Here is a 22,350-nt window from a genome sequence, read left to right as displayed (position 1 = left end):
ATGCTTGTTGGGAGGGAAACTGTCAGCTCAAGTTCATCTGGAAACACTGTATTCTCGCTCTGAGAACATCCAGTTGATGCACATTATTCTGGAAGTTGGGAAGATCTTGCTTTCTAGACCTGTAGGGATCAAACAAAATATAATAAGTAGAGACAGATACCTGGAAGAAAATAAGCTCTTGAGGAATTCCAGAAATCCTCTTGGGGTTGGGGGAATGACAAAATTTTCATTTATGTAGACTTAGAACCTTGACCTACCCAAACCACTTATTGACTTGAACTCAGTCCATCAACCGGTCCTGCTGCTAGCTGCTGAGCCCAGACCATGTCAGCCTCAGAAGCTTGAGGTAAGCAGGCTGGCACTGGTGGACCATGAAACTGTGTCATCTCACCTTTGGACAGAATTCCTCCTGCAAGTTTCTATAATTGCCTCTGTATCTTATGCATCACATGCTGACCTATTATTGAATACAGTAGGGTTTCTCACTCTAGTGGGTCTCAGTGCTTTGTACTTGAGATCTTGACCCAAGCCTGCACCACACAGATCGGGAACAGAATTCCCCAGTTTATATGATGACCATATGTTAGGGAGGTAAGGCCCTTATTAGTAATGGGTTGTTTTAAACTGGTGAGAGAGATCTCATTCATCACCTTTTTATGTTCTTCTATATGTGTCCCTATAATGATGCAGGTGCTCCTGGATTCTTGGTAGTACACAAACACACAAAAAAATCAGGCTAATATTTATTCATGTCCTTTAGGGGAAAAAAAAAACTAGCTCATCAAACTCATTATTTCATAAATTACTGTGTTTAAGACAAAGCTAAAATGGGTTGAGTTTTTAAAGGAAGTTAATTTTCAAGACATAGTAAATAGAGAATTTTATCATGGGACACAGATATGGCAAAAGTCAGAAAGTTGTTACAGTAATTGAATGATTCATGTTTGCCAAATATTTTCCTAGAACGTACTACTTGGCCAAATTCCTTTTTTTTTTTCCTGTTTTCTCTCTTTTTTTAAATCTTAGTATCTCAGAATGAGGCTGCATGGAGAATAAATCATTTATCGGAAAAAAATAGTTGTGAACAGTTTTAATAATGATTCTAGTAACTTTTAGAGAGTGTCAACAAAGACTTATTGCTTCTCTGGCACCGAGCGGGGAACTGCTTATCTTCTCTTCAGATCTGGGCCTCAGAGCCATCATTCCATCCCCTCATGGAAAACAGGGCTCCTAAATGTTTATGTACCCCGACACGCTTGCTGTCTTGTTCATAACCACATTCACGATTTCTTGTGGACTCTGTGTGTGTGTGCACTTGTATTAAATAGTAACAAGATAATGTGCCACGTCTAGGCTACCCCTGTTATTTATATTAAATAATGACATGATGACATTGGTGGCCCGTAATTCTCCATTTTCTATTAATCACCCTGCCCAAGTAAACTGTTTTCTGATCTCTCTTAGATGGAAATCCTGTATGAATGTGGAAGCCATTAGCAGAGTAATTGCTGTCTGTTACCATGACAACCAGCCGCTGCAGTCACCTGCCCGAAGTCCTGCCAGACTGCACCAGCTCGGCTGCACCCGTGGTGAAGACCGTGGAGGATTGTGGCAGCCTAGTGAATGGGCAACCGCAGTATGTCATGCAAGTTTCAGCCAAGGACGGGCAGCTGCTGTCAACGGTAGTGCGGACTCTTGCCACCCAGAGGTAGTACCACAATTAAAATAAATGAATCTGTAATTGATCTGGAGAACTCTTTGTCAGATGGAAAATGCTAACGGGAATGTAATTAGTGCTCAGGTCTTTGTGTCAGGTGAGAGGAGGTGCTGGAAAAAAAAAAGACTACATGAGTTCTGTCATCACCGTTTCTATAGCAATAGGGCATAAAGCTAAAATTCACCTTACTGAGTTTTCCCCTTAAAGTCATGCTTACAAAGAACCAGGAAGGGAAGGATCCCACAAGATGTGGAGCTGCTTCCTTTACCTTTCTTATTTTGACATTGCTGTGTGAATTACTCTCTTGTTGGCTCAGGGAGGTAACAAAGGGAGCTTATTAAAATAGGATGAAGAAGGTACCTGATTGGATGAGTGGGCAAAACTTTTGAAGTGGCATTTCTGGTGTGCATGCTGACTGGAATTGCCTGATAGAACCACTGGCCAGGGCCACTTCCTGGGTGACTCTCTTCTTGCCACCTGGGGGTCTCTTCTGCTGGTCTCTCCTTCAGTCTCCATGGCCCCCCATCCTGGACCCTTCACACATCTTGCCCTATGAAGTGCTATTGTTTTTTGTTTTGTTTTGTTTAGAGGCAGGATCTTGCTCTATCACCCAGGCTGGAATGCAGTGGTGTGATCAGTTTGATCACAGCTCACCACAGCCTCAAATTCCTGGACTCAAGCAATCCTCCCTCCTCAGCCTCCCAAGTAGCTAGGAGCACAAGCATACCCGACTATGCCCAGCTAACTTTTTTTTTAGAGTTTTACCCAGGCTGGTTTCATATTCTTAGGCTCAAGCAATCCTCTCCACCTTGACCTCCCAAAGTGCTGGGATTACAGATGTGAGCCACTGTGCCTGGCCAAAAGTGTTATTGTTAAAACCTCCTGTGCCTTTCCAGGTAATGAACCAAAGACAGAATGAAGGCTCTAAGCAACTCAGAGACCACTTGCCCATGCCAGCACCTTGTCTCCCCTTGTGCTAGTGTTGCCCAGTGGCAGGTTGGCAGTTACAGCCTATCAGGCTAATAGGTGCTCCTTGGCTTCTCCAGCTTTTTTTCAGAATGGGTGAGTGAGACTTCTGACCTATGATTGTAGGTCAGAAAGTGTATCAACACTGTAGAAGGTGTATCTCACTAGACTTGTCACTTCATGTCAGCACTGACTCTTCTAACCCTGAAACGTAGGTCCTGTCATTTGTACTTTGACCACTTGCCTTGGTCGGAGTGATTGGATCAGCTCCTCTGGTGCAGACACAGGTCTACAGACTCACGTGCCCACTGCAGGACTACTGGTGGCACCACAGACTGGACATGGTGACCCTCAGACATGAAATCACACCCCCACGCATGTTGTAAACATTGTCCATATGCCTTCTGTTTAAAGTCTGTGCAGCTACCACAAAGGAAATAAATGAAAAATGATTTAGTATATAATCTTTCGCCCCTTGGAGAACCTCTAACAATTGGCTAGAACTCTGAACAGTATGAGGCGGTGAGTGTCCTTGGTCCTCTGTGAACTGAGACTGGAGGACCGACATACCCTGGTCACCCTTGCAGTCACCAAACAGTCTGCACGACCAGGAAAAGCAAGCTGCAGTTGACATGGCTGAGACCTGTGAGCCTCTGTGTATGTGTGTGTGTGTGTGTGTGTGTGTATGTGTGTGTGCATATGTGTTTTAGGCATTTTTACCTGCTCTCCTACCATGCACTAATGTAAACCAGAAGGTTTCAGAGTTTTACAGGCTCAGTGTGAATGAAGGAGGCCAGGAATTATAAGAGAAAAAAGTCAACTCTGTCAACTTTCTTTTCCCTCCCCTGGGAACAAGAAGGTCTTTGGGGCCTGGGAATGTGATCCTTTCCTCTTTTAATCCCTTTTAGCCTTCACTTATTCCCAGGATCATTCCAGAAAGGCCTTTGGGAAACAGCAATGCTTCCATGGGGCGTGGACCTGGGCCACTGTCATCTTTGGGAAGCATGGGGGAGGCAGGAGAGAGTAGGTAAAGAGGCTGGTCCTTGGGTTGTTAATATCTTGATGACATAGTAAAATCTAATGTACAACAAAGAACAGCACAAGCAACATAAAAAGACGTCAGGCAGAGTGGGACAGTCCTCTCACAGGACAGAGTACCCATCGAGAAGCAAGGCCTTCTTAGTTTGATTCTGGTCACTGACTTACGTGATGAAAGCCAAGTTATTTGATTTTTTTCCTTGGCCTGAGTTTTTCCAAATATGACAATAATTTGCGTGAACTAGGTATTTACAATGTGCTGGTCCATGGTCTAAGCTTCTAATCAGGGCTATCTTTTCTCATCTTCACAGTCACCAGATGAGGAAGGCACCATTCTTTGTGCCTGTTGTAAGATGAGAGACTCAAGTACAGGGAGATGAAGCGGCTTGCCAAAGTTAGCCGGCTGGTAAGCAGCAGAGCTGGGGTTTGAGCCCAGCCAGCTGGATTCCAGGACCTGCACCATGACCCACTAACTAGGCTGTGCTGCCTTCATGACATGTGCAGGAAAGGGTTTTTCAAATTGAGAGCAAAACTCTAGACTGAGACCACCCGGGAGGACATACTCATTACTCTCTCAAGTTTAGTGTCTTGGGCATCCCATAGAGCATCCTACAAAAGCTCAAAGGACCATGCCCACTCAGCTTTGTGCTCTGGCTCAGACTGCAGTTCTATGTGATGGACTCAGTACTGGATGCTGGTTAATGTGCCCATTCCCATTCTCCCATCCTATTGAAAGGGGAGAGAAAAGGAACCTCCGAGTATACGAAAGTATCCCGGCCTGGTCCAAAAGTTGCAGAGCAACTTTGTCATTTCAGAGCAATTTCTGCTCTTAATGGTAAAGGATAGCTTTTTGTTTTTTGATTAGTAGTTGACCTGAACTACATCTGTATACTACATCTGTATTCAAGACAAAAATATGATATTGCTTGTTTTCACTCACTTTTGATCCTGGGTCACACCCAGCTACTTTGATATTGGCTACCTCCTAATTCTGTATATTGTCAAAAGTAGATGACCTGAGTGCTCTGGAGTGCCCAGGACCACTTGCCCCATTGTCAAGGTCAAGTGTAGATCTAAGGGGTCTTAAAGCAGCTGTCGCTGGGGAGGGTCCAGAGGACAAGAGCTAGAGGGCCATCCGCATGGCGGAGGTTTCTAGCCCAGTGACCAGCAGGTGCCCCTCCTTCTTTTGCAGCCCCTTCAATGACCGGCCGATGTGCAGGATCTGCCATGAGGGCAGCAGCCAAGAGGACTTGCTCTCTCCATGTGAATGTACGGGAACCTTGGGGACAATTCATCGGAGCTGCCTGGAGCACTGGCTGTCATCCTCAAACACCAGCTACTGTGAACTCTGCCACTTCAGGTTTGCAGTCGAGCGCAAACCCAGGCCGTTAGTGGAGGTCAGTAAGTGGGGCACGTCCTGAAAACTTAGCTCTAATGAGCAAATGATGTCTGCTTTTATGCCCGGATCACAAACCCTGTACAGCTTCACTGAAGCACAGTAATAGCTGTATGTGTGCGTGTGTGTGTGTGTGTGTGTGTGTGTGAGAGAGAGAGAGAGAGATTGTGTGTGTGTGTGTGTGTGTGTGTGTGTGTGTGTGTGTGTGTGTGTGTGTGTCTGAGACAGAGAGAGATGCAGATAGACACAGAGAGGGCCAGCTTGCTAGCTCACTCAGGATCCAGCAGGAGAAGGGTGACCTCCATACCTCCATACTGGTGGACACAAGAAAGTAGAAGAAATCCATGTAAGGAGAAAGGGGCAGTTTGGACACTTGATCTCTGTTCTTCAATCCCTCTGAAGAGGAACAAACAGATCAACCACTTTTCTCTTTGCACACCATCTGCCCAACTTAAAGCAACAGATTAATGGGCACTTGGGTTGCATATTCAGAGAAGTCTTCATGAAAAAGTATAGCTGCATAGTTTAATGGATACAGACTCAGACTTCCTGGGTTCTGTGACCTTGAGTAAGTTATTTCACCTCTTGAAATTACTGTAAGGACTAAAGGAGTTAATATTTATAAGACACTTAGAAGAATACAGGACACATATGCAAGTGTTTGAATAAAATTCTTTCCTGGGAAATTATGCACATTTTTCAACTAATAACCTAATGTTGTAATATCTTTTCTTAAAAGGTGGTGCTGTCAACCCAGCCATTAAAAGGACAGGACATTCTCTTTCATGCTTTAGGGGGACCCATGATTTCTCAAGCCCAGACCCAGGGTCTGGTGTGGTATTAGCCTGAGGTATTGGAAAAAATCATTAAGCTATTTTTGCCCTCTCTTCTACTCCTAAATTTTACTAATTGATTAAAAATTGGATATTGACAACAATAAATATTTTAATATATTTATGTTGTTTATATTTACAACAGTATTTATATAACAATAAATATCTAATATATTTAGCTAGCTGAAAGGGGCCAAGACATTGTGTCTGTAATCCAGACCTGCTGATGATCTTTTCCTTATTTCAGCAGCTAACTCAGTGAAACCCTACAATTAAAACTAGAACCAGAAAGCAAAAAGTCTTTCTTGGAGACTAATAAGTGTGTTAGTGCCTGGACACTTAAGACTCTGGAGAGCTCTGTATATACATTCTCTTGATTTTGACCTTGAAAATTTAATCAGGACCTGTAATTGGGGACTGCTTTAGCTATTACTTACTTGCCAAATGGCCCAAAATTTATTTGACTTGCCTCAATAGACTCTCTGCTTTTTTTAAAACTCTGGATCAAGTGACCTCTTAATTTAGCCATCTTGCTGCTTGACATCCACTTTCAGAAATTCGTCTTCAGAGTGCCTGTCAGGAGCTTGGCTATGTGCCAGATACATTGGGATTTTGCATTTTAGAACTCTATAGTGGGGGGAATATAATTAAATAATAAACAAAGGAAATGAAGATTTCTCAAGCCCAGTGGCCAAAAGTAAAAAGAAGCCTATTTCTCCTTTCCAGAAACTTTTGGAACCTCCCCAATTTGATATCACAGCCTCTCCAGGGAAGCTGGCTTCCCAGAGTAAGGAAAGCCTGCTTTTAAATGGGCTCTATCCAGCGATCTTTTTTATTAGAGCCTCCCCAGTGAAGACGTTCTTTACTTTTGCTTGGTAAAAATCCCAGTGTGTATGCACACAATATATAACAAAGGAGAATGTGTGCATGTGTGTACGCATGTGTGTGTGTGCATTTATGTGTATGCACGCACACACACGTGTGCACATACCCTAATTTTTCTCAGATAACATGCATGTGTCAAATTACCAATGAACCCTTTCAGTCTCAGAAAGAGTCACATGTATCCACACACAGAGGTGTCTTCATAGTTGCTGATGTTGGGTTACTGACTGACTCCAGGATCTTAGGCAACTGTCATTAAACAAGGAAACACGGCCAATGACCTTGAGAATGTGTGAGGTGCTCTATAAGATTTAGGGCCTCGTCTACAAAAACTTCATCCAAACGGTCACCGGTGGTGAAATTTTCATTGCACAAATGGAATGTGACAATTTTCAGAGTTAATGATGATTGAACAAGTTGAAAGTGAAAGGCAAACCTTCTCAAGCTGGGGGAGGCTGGTCGTTTGATCATCCTATGGCGAAATGAACTTGCTGTTTGACCACAAGCAATAAAATGAAGTTGTCTTTGGTTTCTCAGCTGGAGGACAAATGAGAACCAGGTGCGGGCAGAGTTTTAAACAAATGACATTACTAATTGACGTCTTCCCCTCTTACCAAAGGGCAGGTTTATTCGTAGTGTGTATTGCTTCCCCATATTTTCACCTCGAGATGAACATGAATCTCTTTTTAGTAAATCAGCAAAACCTACCTATTTGGGTTAAAGATTAGGAGTATTGTTATTTTATTTCTCATTTTTACTCTTTTAATTGCGTTAATCATTACTTTGTTTACCAGTTGGATCTGCCTTCTCATTAAAGCAAGAAAATCCCATAACATTTAATTTCAAAATCGATGTGACAATAACAGCTCTTGTTGCTAGAGGAAGCAGTTTTTAAAGTCATTTATAAATTTTATTTGTCAGCATCTAGACACTAACATTGGTTGGAATTACTTTTAACATCTCAGACTTCCACTTTTCAGTAAACCCTCTCAGTTCATTCAACATAACTCTTCATCCTTCATGCCACTGTTCCTAAGACACTTCTCCAGTTACTTTTTTTTTTTAAATCTCTGGAGCCTGTAGTTGGATATTCATTTTTAACTGATCAGGAACCCAGGGCTGTTGTATATACCTGGGCTGTTCCATGAAATCTTTTTTTTTTCCTCTACAAGGGTGAGAGGAAAACGGCCAAATCAATAGGCTGATTTTTGTTCGAACTTCCAAAGTGGTCCCCCACGTGACCACTGGCCATCTGTGTGGCCATCTGCATGGCTTGACTTCACTTCTCTGAGCTTCACCATGGAAGAAAGTGGACAAGGAACTCTCCATGACATTTTTTGGTGCAAAAAAATACAGTCTACATTAAAATAGGTACATTGTATAGTATGTAATCTATACCTCAATAAGTTGGTTGTATGTCTGCCTGTCTGTTTATTTACCTCTCTGCTTACTTACCTACCTTGTCAGCTATCTACATGGCCAGTCTAAATCTTTTAGTCTCTTTTACTCCAAATATTTTCTTGGTGCAAGGTAAGTCAGTATAACAAGAGAGAATTTCAACCCAAGAAAGCTACATTGCAGGCATCTAGTTTAGCCAGATGTGAGTGAATTTCTGCTATAGTTCAGCTAATGCAAATCTCATAAGATCTGTATTCAGTCACTCAAAACTTGAAAAGAATGCATTCAAAATGTACACAGCAAAAGGGGGAGAGCAGATATAACATGATTTTTTATCTCCATCGTTAACACTCATGAAGCCTATGTATATTTTGTTGATGATAGAAAATGCACCCAGTGGCAATTTGTAAGATGAATTATCCCCAAGAATAATTGTCCAGTAGAACATAGTAGACAGATATCCACTACCCATAAAAGGATTCACTGGCCAACTGGTCTGGGTAGTTTTATGATGTCTTTCCTGCTCGTTTTTAGTTTTCTTCATTTCTCTCTCTGTAAGTTGAACTCTGATATCATTCTTTTATAATGAAAGGTGTAATAAAGTAAATCATTAAAAATACCTTGTCTTGTTTCCCCCAAATGTGTGCCTTGACTCCTGCCTCATGCCATTATTGCATTTCTGATTGACCAGTTTGCCAAGGAAACCCATCTTACTTTGTGCAAATAGCATGCTTATAACATCAGTTTCTAGTGATGCAGTATTTGCCACTAGGTATTCCTGGAACGTATATCCATAATATCCACTCCTGCCTGGAAACCTCCTGAAGTTATATATCAGCTCAGCAATGTTGTGATTAAAATGAAACAGGCAGGACACAGTGGAAATCTGGAGGAAATGCTTTCTAGGATCTGATCTTTCTCGGATCGGGGAGACATGGTGATTTTTCACAGAGGGAGTGATTAGGTTTCCATATTCCTATGTCCTTTACAGAGAACCAGCTGATTGATAAGATTTGTATCACTCAGCCTGTAATCCCAGCACTTTGGGAGGCCGAGGCGAGCGGCTTGCCTGAGCCTGGGTTTGAGACCAGCCTGGGCAACTTGGTGAGACCTCGTCTCTACAATAAGTCAAAAATTAGCCAGGCGTGGTAGCGCGCACCTGTAGTTCTGGCTACTTGGAAGGCTGAGGTGGAAGGATCGCCTGAGCCCAGCAGGTCAAGGCTGTGGTGGCCATGAGTGCCACTGCACTCCAGCCTGGGCAACAGTGAGACTCCGACTCAAAAAAAAAAAAAAGAGAGAGAGAGAATTGTATGAACAACTTAAAAGCTGTTCCCTATGAGTAAGAGATTTAGCTAAACTGAAACTGAGAGTGTTTTCACACATATCAGTTACCCAGAATAATGGGATATAAAGCTAGGCAGATGAGGATTAAGGATTTTTTTTTCAAACTTTGCTATTTGTGAATCTTTTAAGTCACTGGAGGACAATGGTGTTAAAAATGTGCCCTGGATTCAGAGTAATATCCAACTACACAGCAGGGAGCAGAGTTGAACTGCTATGGAGAAGCCATTTTGTACCTTGGCATTTGCTATTTAATAAATTCAGGACTGCACTTATTCTTGATACACATATATATATTCTAATTATTAGAAGATATAAGTATATATAATATACACATTAGAGAGATTTTATATATATCTAGTGTCAGACTTGAGTGGGGACAATGCTGGACTCTTATTGTAATGAGCTTATTTTGTTTTGATTTTTAATATTTAAGTAAAAACACCAGCTTTTGATTTCAGAGTGTTCACTTTCATCAGCAAACCCTTATAGCATTGGAGAATTAGGCAGTTCTCTCATAGGGAATATAAACTGATTTGAGGAGATTCACAAGCATGAGGACTACCGTCCATTCCTCATGGAAGGCAGACAAGCCTCACTTTCTTCCTTTTTTTAAAAATTTTTTTTTTTGAGTTGGAGACTCACTCCATTGCTGGGGCTGGAGTGCAGTGGCATGCTCACAACTCACCCCAGCGTTGATCTGCTGGGCTCCAGTGATTCTTCTGCCTCAGCCTTCCAAGTAGCCAGAACTATAGGCATGCGCTACCACGCCTGACTGATTTTTATTTTTTAATTTATTGTAGAGATGAGGTCTCACCATGTTGCCCAGGCTGGTCCTGAATCCACAGGCTCAGGCAATCCTCTCACCTCAGCCTCCCAAAGTGCTGGGATTACAGACTTGAGCCACCACGCCTGGCTGCACCCAATTTTCATTCTAACCCAAAGTGCAGCCAATGAGTAAGGTGGTTGAACTCCAATCATAACACGTGACAGGTGTGTTGTATTGGATCAGTACCTTTCTCTTATTAAGCAGTCTGAATGCCATTGTGGGGTTGTGCACTCTCCAGTTCCCCAGGCCTTACCATTTGTTCACACACCCCCAGGCCTGCCCTACCTTGCCACCGGGATTGGGTGGTTTCTCCCACCTTTAAAAGCATTCTCTCATACTGTGTGCATTTCTTCCTCCCAACATCTCATCTTTCTTTCAGGGTATTATAAGCTGAGCCTTAATGATCTCCTTCCTATCGTGCCCACATTATATGTGAGCTGAAATGGCTGATTCAAAATCACAAGGTAAATGAGCCTCTAAGACAGTGTACTAGCATGGACAGCAATGAAAGGAATGGTTGTAACACCTTGCACTTGAGTATGCTTTAGTGTTGGCCAAGCACTTTCCTGACCTCTAAGAAGGTTGCTGGGCAGGCCACCTGCCTCCACAGGGACTTGTGGCACTATGCTTTGTGCCAGTGGTGGAGATGGCACATCTGATGACTGGCCTCAGCAATGCTTGATCCTGCAGTCAACCAATCTTGAATTTGTCTCTTGGTTTTATTGGCTAATTTGGCAGTTGCTTCGTTACTTAAAGTTTAGTTACAAAGAAACCATTTGAAGGTATCTATTAAATTCTTGCTTCATTAAAAATCACTTCATTAAAAAAGCAAGCCAACTGAAGTGTGTGCATGGCCGAGCCAGAAGGAAGTGATCTAACTGCTTGGTGCCTGTTTTCAGTCCATCTACTGCTGGTAAAGGATTAATTTCGGGGGTGTGGGGAATCCAGTTCCATGCATAAAAAAATTACATGACCAGATTCTATTATTTTCCACTGTGATGTTCCTTGCCGTGAACTTGGGCTGAATCTACAGAGAACCCACTTCAAGAGGACCTTTGTAAGTCCTGATAGCGGCTCCTCTCGTCTCTCCATCTGAGGACTCCTGTGAGCAGAGACACAAAGATGCAAAACACCAAGGATTGTTTCATACAACTTTTTAATTTTAATTTATGTTTTAAAACGCACAAAGGAGGACAAAGAAAATACAGCAAGCAGGTATATATCCATTACCTGGAGTTAATGAGTGTTAGCATTTTGTACGTGACATACCTTTCAAAGGAACAGCCCCTTGGGGGCAGAGAGAAAACGTCTGTAGTCTTCACTCATTCATTCCTAGGTATTCTCAAATATAAGAGAAAATTCAACCCGCTAATTCTTAAGCACACCTGGGTCAAAAATAAGAGGAAGTCAACAAAATGAAACTGATCATCTCAAAAGATTCTGGACTCTCTCAGGTAACTCCAAATGTAAACATAAATAAATAAAACAGGCCATGTTGACTCCCACAGGGTTCACTTCTTTGAAAGGCTGGCAATTAGAAGTTATTCCATGAGTATTAGGGGCAGTGTCAGTGATGGGGTCTGTGGGCTGCTGGCAGAAGAACTCTATAAAGGGGAGCTGAGAGGAAGAATGAAGTATCACTGGATGACTGCAGCTGGTCATCATCTTTCTCCCAAGTCCTGCCAAAATCACAAGGCACGGTTAACTCTCAGGAATTGCCCTGTGCTGGGTACAGGGTGCCTAGTTGAGCCGAAGGAAGACATAAATTGCAGAAGCTCTTGTGCAGACTTCAGAAGCAGAGTAATAGAATATGCACGATGCTGCCTGCTGGGGGCTCCTGACAGCCCTCCACGAGCCTCTTCAGCTTTCAGTGTCAACAACTGATTTTTAACTCCAAAGAAAGAATTCACAGTCTTAAGAAAATAATGTCATGAAGTATTGTGGGCAATACATGATTACAATTAAATGCTGCTAGTGGTCAATTGTAAATGAGTGAGCAAAGTGGAGACGTATTTTTAGTTAGGCAGTGCGAGATCAGTGTCATTTATTCATTGGATAAGACCTGTAGTATGCCTGTTTTTGCTAAGAATTTTTGCTTTCCAGAATAGGCACAGATCTTGACTCCAATCCAATGACATTAATTCATTGATTTTGAGTCTATGTTTATTTTTTAAATGTTCACACCCCTAAGTTTGTTTTATGTTTACCCTTTTCCTAAGAAAAGGAAAAAGATTACATGTACTTTATAAAATCACCTTATTCCTTGTCTTTTTTTTTGTTTGTTTGAGTTGGAATCTCACTCCATGGCCCAGGCTGGAGTGCAGTGGCACACTCACGGTCATCCCAGCAGCAACCTGCTGTGCTCTGGCGATCATTCCCCTTCAGCCTTCCAAGTAGCCGGAACTACAGGCGCACACTACCACGCCCGGCTAATTTTGGATTTATTGTAGAGACAAGGGCTCTCCAAGTTGCCTGGGCTGGTCTCGAACTCACGGGCTCAGGCAATCCACTCACCTCGGCCTCCCAAAGTGCTGGGATTACAGGCTGAGTCACCGAGCCCAGCCAGTCATCTTATTTCAATGTCTTAGGTATTAGGAGATAATAACATGATATTATCCCATTTTGTTGATAAGGAAGCGATAACTCAAATACTAAGTCATTCTTCATTGATTTTAAATACTTTCAGCCTCGGGGCTAGTAAATGGAGAAGGCAAAAGAATAAATGTTTCTCTGGCTCCAAAGTCCACATTCTTCCACCATATCTCGTGTATCTAGTCCATCAGGATGCTACAAAAAAAACTACCCTAAATTAGATGACTTGTAAACAACAGAAATTTATTTCTCACATTTCTGGAGGCGGGGAAGTGTGAGATTAGGAGGCCAACAAAGTCAGGTTCTAGTGGGAGTCCTCCCAGGTGGCAGACTGCCAGCTTCTTACGTGTCCTCACATGCAGAAGGGAAGAGCTAGTTCTCTGGAGACTCTATTATAAGAGCACTAATCTCAATCATGAAGGTTCCACTTTCATGACCTTCACCACTCAAAGGCTCCATCTTCCTGTACTGCCAGCTTCGGGGGCAGGATTTTAATATATTAATTTTTTTGAGAGATACAAACATTCAGACCATGACACTTGGCCTCTTCCTTCCTGGCTGTAAAGTACTGTATTTCATTTGTTCATTGATAAACACCTGTGCCTACATAGAATGAAGGACTTTTTTATTGATATCCAGCCTTTACAAAGGACTAGATATACTTGAGAAAGGGGAGGATGGAAAAATGATGATTAAAGCCCTGGTTTCCTCTTGACATTGAGTTAATTTATTAAATACAGAGCTATTAGCAGTGAGGAAAGGATAAATAGGTGGAACACAGGAGATTTACAGGGCTGTGAAACTACTCTGTATGATACTGTCATGGTGGATACATGTCATACATTTGTTAAAACTCATTGAATATACGACACCAAGAGTTAATTCTAATGTAAGCAATGGATTTTAGGTGGTAATGATGTGTGAAGTCTAGAGACCCTGTCTCTATCCCCCCCCCCCCAAAAAGGTAAAACATTAGCCAGGCATGGTCCTACATACTTGGGAGGCTAAGGTGGGAGGATCACTTGAGCCCATGAGTTCAAGAGTGCAGTGAGCTATGATCATGCCACTGTAGTCCAACCTGGGCGACAGAGCAGGACCTTGTCTCAAAAAAAAAAAAGTGTCAATATAGGTTCATGGACTAAATAGCATATGCATCATTCTGATGTGGTCTATTGATCGTCAGGGATCCTGCATATGGGGAGGGACAAGAGTATATGGAAACTCTTGGTACTTTCCATTCAATTTTGCTGTAAACTGAAAATTGCTCTAAAAAACAAAGTGTATTAAAAAGTCCCAAGCTATGTCAGATCTGGTGCTGGGATAGTAGAATGGCATTTTCTTCTCAGTGTCTCTTTGTGCTCCAATCTAGCTGGGAAACAAAGCTTTTGGCTACAGTCAGAAGCCAGAAAATCGTTCGTTTCCAAGCGACTTTACATAGCCTCTTTTTTTTCTTCTCATCTGATTACTCTTTCTCTGCATTTGAGTCTTCATTTTACCGAGTCATTATGTCACCAATTTCTTCTGCGATTCCTCCTAAGGGAGAGATGTTATTAGAAAGCCTGGCAAACTCAAAATTGTTAAGAGCCTTTCCCTCCTTTCACGAGTGGCTATGAAGGTTAATCACTCATAATGTGGCTGCACACACTTGGGAGTTAAATTTCTTTAAAGACTAGCATCAAGATAATTTAGATCGGGAAGCCTTGTTTTGCAACCCATAAAGGAAAACACTTGTTTTCCTCTTAAATTATTTGTATCGCTGTCTCAATAGTTTGCTTCACTTTTTTTGGCAGGTGCTGCAAATTTGGGGAAAGATCAGAAAAGACTCTGTCGGGTCTTCAGGTTTCCCTTCTTCCTCCATTTTTCACCAGACGAGTATTTCTGCAGCAGGTCCCATCACTGCCAGCCTTCATTCTTGGAGAGATAGGAACCCTGTGAGATTGTTTGGGATAAAACTGTTTCTTTGCAGTCCATTATTGCAGAGTTAAAGGGATAGATATGCACTGTGATGGATATGTGAGAAGAAAGTAACGTTGTGCTTGTATAACATGAAGGAGAAAAAGAAACTTCTGAAGCTTTCAGTTTAGAATACTAAAAAACAGGTTTAATTCTTAGATGTGCCACTTATGAAAATGTATAAAGATCTGTTTGTGAAGATTGAGGTCAGATTATAAGAAGAAAATGAAATATTTTCTACTGGCTATTTTATCATGGCTTTGCCTCCAGCGATGCTATTAGAAATAAAAAGTTGGAATAAATAGTGAGGTTCAAAGTCTTTTAGGGCTCTGAGGGAAAATGGCTAATATAGCTTCTATGAAATGCTGGCGAGTAGGAGCAGCAGGAAAGTTGTAAAATAGAATTTATAGGCATTTAAGGACTTGTGTCTGGGAAGAGTCAGTAAAAGCGAAATTGGGAGATGAAGGGAAAATATTCACCATGCTAGAAAATAATGCAGCCCCTCCTAACCACTCACCTGCTTCCAAAGCTTGCTGTCTGCATTATATGGCTGGTGGATGATGAGAGAAAGGGCATGAGAGATGGCAGTAATAAATGGCTCTAATATTTTTCTAAACACTGGCTCATCTGCTAAAAAATCTATGGCTTTAATGTTGAAACCCAGAAGTCATTTATTTATCAAAATATACACATTTCCAACTGCTTGTAAAACATGCCTGTTATATATCTGAAAAATCAGTCTATTAAATGAAGATAGGGCAAGACGAAAGGAAATATCTACACGATGGAGGGTTGCTTTAGGGAAATCTAAAGGACACTTCACCTTTTTTTTTTTTTGTTTAACCAAAAGGTTTTCTAGTCTCAGATTTTTTGAACAGCTTTTTTGAGATATAATTCACATGCCATAGAGTTCATCATTTAAAGTGTACAACTTTGTGGCATTTAGTATTTTCACAGAATTGCATAACCATCACCATAATTTTAGAACATTTTCATTGTCCCCAAAAGAAACCTCATACACCACAGCCCTCATTGCCCAGCCCTCCTCTCCTTGCCTCTCATTTGCAGCCTAGGCAGCCACTAATCTATTTTCAATCTCTATGGGTTTGCTGATACTGGAACTTTCCTATGAGTGGGATCCTACAGTATGTGGTCCTTTGCAATGACTTCCTTCACTTAGCATAATGCTTGTAAGGTCCAGTCTCAGAGTTTATGGAAAATATGTCTTAACCTCCCTTACTATAATTATGGTTTTTTATTTGATTCTTTCTCAATATCTGGTTAGCTTAATACACTCCTCTTATTACCCTACTACTAGTTATTGTGTCCTGAGGCCTTACCCTATGCTGCTGTCCTGGGTACTTTGATGTGCTCCTATTTGTGGGTACAGCTGGCTCCATTTTAGAGGTGAGGAAACGGGCACAGAGATATCAATGGTTTCTTCTCTTAAAGTTTGGCTTTCTCCTTATCATAGTTTATATAATGAAACCCTGTTCATATTTTTACTCTCTTATTTTTGGAAATCATTTGATTTTTTAGATTAACTGAATTTTTGCCATCCTTACTCAGTACAAGCCCTTTTCTTCCTTTAAGCCTATTAATTCATTTTGGTTGCTTTCTTGATTCTGCTGTCCTATATCATCTAAAACTATAGAGTTAACTTTTTTAATCTCACATTTTGTGCCCTAGGTTAACTTTTTTATTTTTACTTTTGGCAAGGGTATCATCAGGGTTTAAGAAAAAATAAATGGTGATTCTCAGAAGCCAATCAAATTCTACTACCCATATTTTTAAATTTATCAAGCTTTCGAAGGCTGGAATTGCCCAAGGAGTGTCTTGTTGTTGTTGTTGTTGTTGTTGTTTTATTGTAGAGACGAGGTCTCACCAACTTGTCTGGGCTGGTCTCGAACCCACAGGCTCAGGCAGTCCACTCACCTCGGCCTCCCAAAGTGCTGGAATTACAGGCTGAGCCACCAAGTCCAGCCAGGGGAGTATCTTTTTGCTTATTTGTTTTTGTTTATTTGAGTCAGCATCTTACTCTGTCACCCAGACTGGAGTGCAGTGGCACCATAATGGCTCGCCCAGCCTCAGACTCCTGGGTTCAAGCAGTCATCCTGCCACAACCTCCAGAGTTGCTGGGACTACAGGTGTGCACCACCACTTCCAACTAATTTTTTTTTTTTTTTTTTTGTAGAGACAGGGTCTCACTAGCTGATCTCGAATTCCTGGGCTCAAGCAATCCCCCCCACCTTGGCCTCCCAAACTGCTAGAATTATAGGCGTGAGCCACTGCACCCAACCACCAATGAATATCTTAAAGCATTTTAGGGACATGCTCCAGAATAGTACTTCGTATCATTTTCTACATCTCAGATATGTTTGAGAATCTGAGAAGAGTTTAAATTCTCTCCCCTGAAACACACAGACATCCAGTGTTCAAATACAGTTTCAAAGGGGTCACAGATTCTCTAAAGCCCTCTACCCTAAAGATAGTTACATAAACTACAAGGGAATACAGATTTCCTTAAGTGTCTCCTGCACCGTTAAAATGTGTTAAGTATGAAAAGTAACAGAAGCTCTCAGGCCTTCACTGCAAATTTCCTCTTCTGTGAGAAGGCCACACTATGCTTCTATGGGCACCACGACAGTGAATTTGATTTGCTAGTCTTAATGGGGGAGCTGGTGATTCACTTATGCACATATACAGAGACTGGGCTAGTTATTAACCTGGGTTCTTCCATGGTTCGCTTGGTTCTGCCATGGTGACACCTAAGGGCACATGTCTCAGGATCACTCGAGCTAAAAATGTATATGTGTCTCCCAGTGGGAGAGAGCTTTCCCACAGACAGCAGCTGCGTTCATCCATCAGGTCTCCCACTTGCCCTTCTGCAAATGCTAGTCCCCAATGTCATGGCTTGTGTCCTTTGAGCTATTTCCCCTTAATCAAGAATGCCTTCTCTAAAGACAATTTTGTGAGTTTTATAGCAAAGTGGTCTGCAAACATTGAACATAATCAAAGAAAGTCATGCCATCAAAATAGAGAACTTTGCCCACCCTTCATATAACACAGGGTAGCAAATCTTCACCTGGTAATCTGATATTCTGGGTGTCATACCCCATGATGGATATCCAAAAAGGTGAGGGGCCCAGTAAAGATGGATGGCTACACAGAAAGTAAGAGACTCTAACCTGGATATTAGGAGGCTAATGAGGGGCTTGTCTGAAATCTTGAAAATCATGGACAGCTTAGACAATATGAGCATGAAGTGCTTAGCTCATTCCAGAATACTTGAATCATGATGGGCTCCCTTCGAAATTTGAGCATAGAGAGTTTAGATCAAAAATAAGGAGGTACCACAACCACCACCACCACCACAACTCGTGAACTTAAGCCACGAACTCAAATGGAGCCTTAAGGGATTCTTAAATTCATTAGTTGAGAGGTTATGTCTAATGGCAGCAAGAGCAGGTAGGTCCTCCTAAGTGATGGAATTCTTTTTGGCAGCAAAACTTTGGACTATAATGACCACAAACCTAATAGTTCTTCTACTCTCTTGTTCCATCTAAAATAAAGCTTCCCCTTTTCCAAAGTGTTCCCATTCTTCCTTATTTGGGAGTATGTGGTCAGAATATCAGCTCTCTTCTCTCTCTTTCACATGTGCATTGTATTTCCCTGAAATCTCTCCATCATACTCCACTTGGATAGTTTTCTTACATTCTCACGTCACCTGAGGGACACAGATTTTTTTAAGTGTAGCCCCACTTTGAAGACTTGGTTTTGAATTTTACTCCTCCTCTATTCCTTCAAATATCATCAGGTATTGAAATAGGAATTTGTTCTTCTTGTTTGTGTTATCACAATCTCATCTTTTGTCCAGTGCTCCAGTTGGAGCTCTTACTTGATATACTGTTCTGGTACCATTTTACCCCACGGTCCTGGACTTCTGCTGGAAGTAATGATTTAAATGTTCAGAAACCTGGGCTCCAACAGCAAGCCAGCAGAGTGGGCATTCGGTGCCAGTAACCTTACAGTCTGGAGGGCCAGAGGCCAGTAAGAGCCAACATGAGGCAGGATCGCGGGCATGGGAGCTGCTATTTGTGTCTATAAAAGACTGCACAGGCCAGGTGCAGTGGCTCAAGCCTGTAATCCCAGCACTTTGGGAGACTAAGGCAAGAGGATTGCCTGAGTCCAGGGGTTTGAGATCAGCCCGGGCAACTTGGTGAGACCTTGTCTCTACAATAAATCCAAAAAAAAAAATAGCAAGGTGTGGTGGCTCACACCTGTAGTCCCAGCTACTTGGAAGGCTGAGGTGGAAGGATCGCCTGAGCCCTATATGTCGAGGCTGTGGTAGCTGTGAGCATGCCACTGCACTCCAGCCTGAACAACAGAGTAAGATTCTGACTCAAAAAAAAAAAAAAAAGACTGCACCGTATGAATCCATTGTTCCCAAAGTAAATAATTTCTACTCGGGCTCTGTGCATTTTGTCAATTTCTTCTGGAAATTTCTATTTTCTTGTCTTCCATCCTATCTCAGTTGTTTATCTCATCTTATATTTCTGACTTTACATTGATCACATATGCCACATAATTCTGCAGCATCTTCTCTTATTTCAAATAAGCAGTCTTATGGTTGTGATCACTTCTATACTGTGATGATCTAAAATAATTAAAGAGAGATATGATTCCCATTTCGTTTATATCTGAAGTTGCAAGTGAATATATAAAATAATTTGCCATCTAATCCTGCTATGATAGTAATCTAATCTTTGGACAATTTCAAAGCATTGGTGTGAGTGTGTGTAACATTTGTTTAAATAATAGCAGAGCCACATTATAATGTCCAAGGTATAAATGTAGTATTTATGGAGTATGATAGCCCATTAATTGGCTTATTGGCCTAAGTCCTCTGGGGAGCATCACAAATCTGCAGGGTGTCCTTGAGTATGACTTATGCCTCAGCCACATCACATCTGTGAAAGCCAGAGTAACTGCTATGCATGTGTTTATGGCAAGACCTACTGTATTTGACGGGAAGAGTCCTTGTGGATGGTCTTATATATGTATGTGTGTATTTCAGTTAGATTCTTCTGATTTCTACCCAAAGCAATCCTCTGCTTTGACAGAATTTGTTTATTTCTTCAGCTAATCTTTATCAAGCACAAATTAGATATTTCAGGAAATGGGTATGTAGCTGTGGGCAGGCCAGAGGAATATTGAGTACTAATAGAGCTTACCTGCTAGGGAGGAAGGCACAGAACGAACAAGTAAATTAATAAACAAGATTGTTTCTGATAGTGATAAAAGTCATAAGGGAATAAACAAATTGTTGTAAAGAATGACTGGCATGAGGGAATATGTGTAGTAGTTTGTGAAGGCCCCAGTGAAGTGACATTCCAGCAGAGACATGACCAGTGAGATGGAACCAGCCATGGTTAGAAGAATTCCAGGCAGAAGAACAGCGTGTAAGGCTCTGAGGCAGAGACTAGTTTGGTGTTTCTGAAACAGGAAAAAACGCTGCAGAGAAGCACTGGATGACAGATCAAAGGAGCTAGATTTGAGGCATTTAAACTTTTCTGTTGTGGACCCTTTGGCAATGTGTTGAAGCCTATGGGTCTCTTCTCAGAGTCATATTCGTAATTGCACAAGATAAAATATGTAGGAATGCAAAGGAAGCCAATTATACTAAATATAAATCAAAATATTTAAAAGAGAAAGTTGTAATATAAAATGTGTTTCTTTATTAACACATTTTGTAGCCGATCTAATAACTAACTTTAAAGTGGCAATATTTTAAGATACCTTCAACAGTTTTAATGTGATGCAAAATATCTGTGACTTCTATTGGTGACAGAGTCACAGGTGCTACTGATGCTGCTGAACTTTTCTGCATAACTCAATGGGTGTTCTATTTCAGTTAGAGGTTGTGAGAATAAAGATATGATTTTTTTCCCTATCCCAAATCATAGATTCCCTAAATCCTATCTATGGGCTCCAGGGTACAAACGCCTAGGCTAAACCTTGCAGGTCTTTGTAGACCATGGTAAGGTGTTAGCCTAAGTTTGGTGGGGAATCACTGGGAAATTTTAAGCAAGAGAAGTGGCATCATCTTGCTACTTTATAAAATACTGAATTCTAGGATAAGAGGAATAGGAGAACAAGAAAATACAGTAGCCATCTGTAGGTAAAAGATGAGCGCTTGGAAGAGTTCTGGCATGGGAGAAAGTGTGGTGTGAACATATTCAAGATGGATTCCAGAAAACTGACAGGACTTGCTGATAGACTGGATACAGGGGGCAGGAGAATGAAGAAGGGAGAGTAAGGATGGTACTGAGGTTGTTTACGAGAGCCACCAGGTGTTGGTGTTGCCACTTGCTGGCATGGCTCACCCTGAGAGAGGAATTGTCTGTGGGAGAGGACATGGCATATCTTGTAAAGTTTGAGGTGTTTATTACACAAATGGAAAAGTACCAAGTAAGCAGCTGGGCCACAAGAGGGTGGACCTGAAGGATGGTATGTTAGTCAAGCCTGATGTTTTGAACTGAAATGGAAACTTAAGAGTTCTTCCTGTATCATTACTCTGACAACTGGAGGCTCCTTCACTACTCCCTCAAAGCTACACTGTCCTCACTCCACTGAGGGAGACTCCCATGTTTGACTTCCCTAGAGAGGTGAAAGAACTTGATAAAGGTCACAGAGCATTTGGGGGAACCAGAATGAGGGCTAACTAGAAGCAGTGTTCCGTCCCCTGCTTCCAAGCTCATGTTTTATCCCCTGCAGTGCTACCTCTCCAACCGCAGAATCAAATTTTTCTGTCTGCAAAAGCAAGCTGAAGGAAAGAGTTGAAAGAGCATTAGGCTGGAGGTTTCAAATACTGGCTCCTCTACCATGTAACCTTGAACCAAGGTACTTAACCCCACAGAGCCTTAGTATCCTAATCCAAGATGGGCATAATAACACATGGTATTACTAAATTTAGTAAAAATACCTGGCACATCATAGGCACTAGTACATATTTTTGGTTGAATTAGAGTTGTATAAATTTTAAATGGACATTTGGTATTGTATCTTTCTCAACTGTTTCATGATAGTTTTCTTCTAGAAAAAAATATAACAAAAAAAGTACAAAGGATTTTGAATAACTTACTGGATTTTTCATGCTATTTTATGACTTATGGAAAAATAGATTGTATTCCATAGTTATTAACATCTTAGGAAAAAAAAGCTTAGGCTGGGCTTGGTGGCTCAGCCTGTAATCCCGCGCCTTTGGGAGGCTGAGGTGAGTGGATTGCCTGAGTCCGCGGGTTCGAGACCTGCCTGGGCAGCGATACCTCATCTCTATAATAAATCAAAAAAAAATCAGCCGGGCATGGTAGCACGTGTCTGTAATTCTGGCTACTCGGAA

General features: G+C 41.6%; 1 protein-coding gene across 1 annotated transcript in view; it reads left to right on the top strand.

Annotated features, from left to right (window-relative positions):
- The window catches only part of MARCH3 (membrane associated ring-CH-type finger 3), a 147,583-nt gene that overhangs the window by 107,767 nt on the left and 17,466 nt on the right, over positions 1–22,350 (top strand). Inside the window, exons 2-3 of the mRNA XM_008067853.2 lie at positions 1,465–1,708; positions 4,914–5,118. Coding sequence (XP_008066044.1) covers positions 1,521–1,708; positions 4,914–5,118 — 393 coding nt within the window. The 5' untranslated portion in view covers positions 1,465–1,520. The remainder of the gene's footprint in view (positions 1–1,464; positions 1,709–4,913; positions 5,119–22,350) is intronic.

Source organism: Carlito syrichta, unplaced genomic scaffold, assembly GCF_000164805.1.
Source record: "Carlito syrichta isolate Samal-C Ts95f unplaced genomic scaffold, Tarsius_syrichta-2.0.1 Scaffold309791, whole genome shotgun sequence".
Lineage (NCBI taxonomy): Eukaryota > Metazoa > Chordata > Mammalia > Primates > Tarsiidae > Carlito > Carlito syrichta.
Note: the sequence above shows the minus strand (reverse complement) of the source record. Positions and strands in the feature narration are given on the sequence as shown.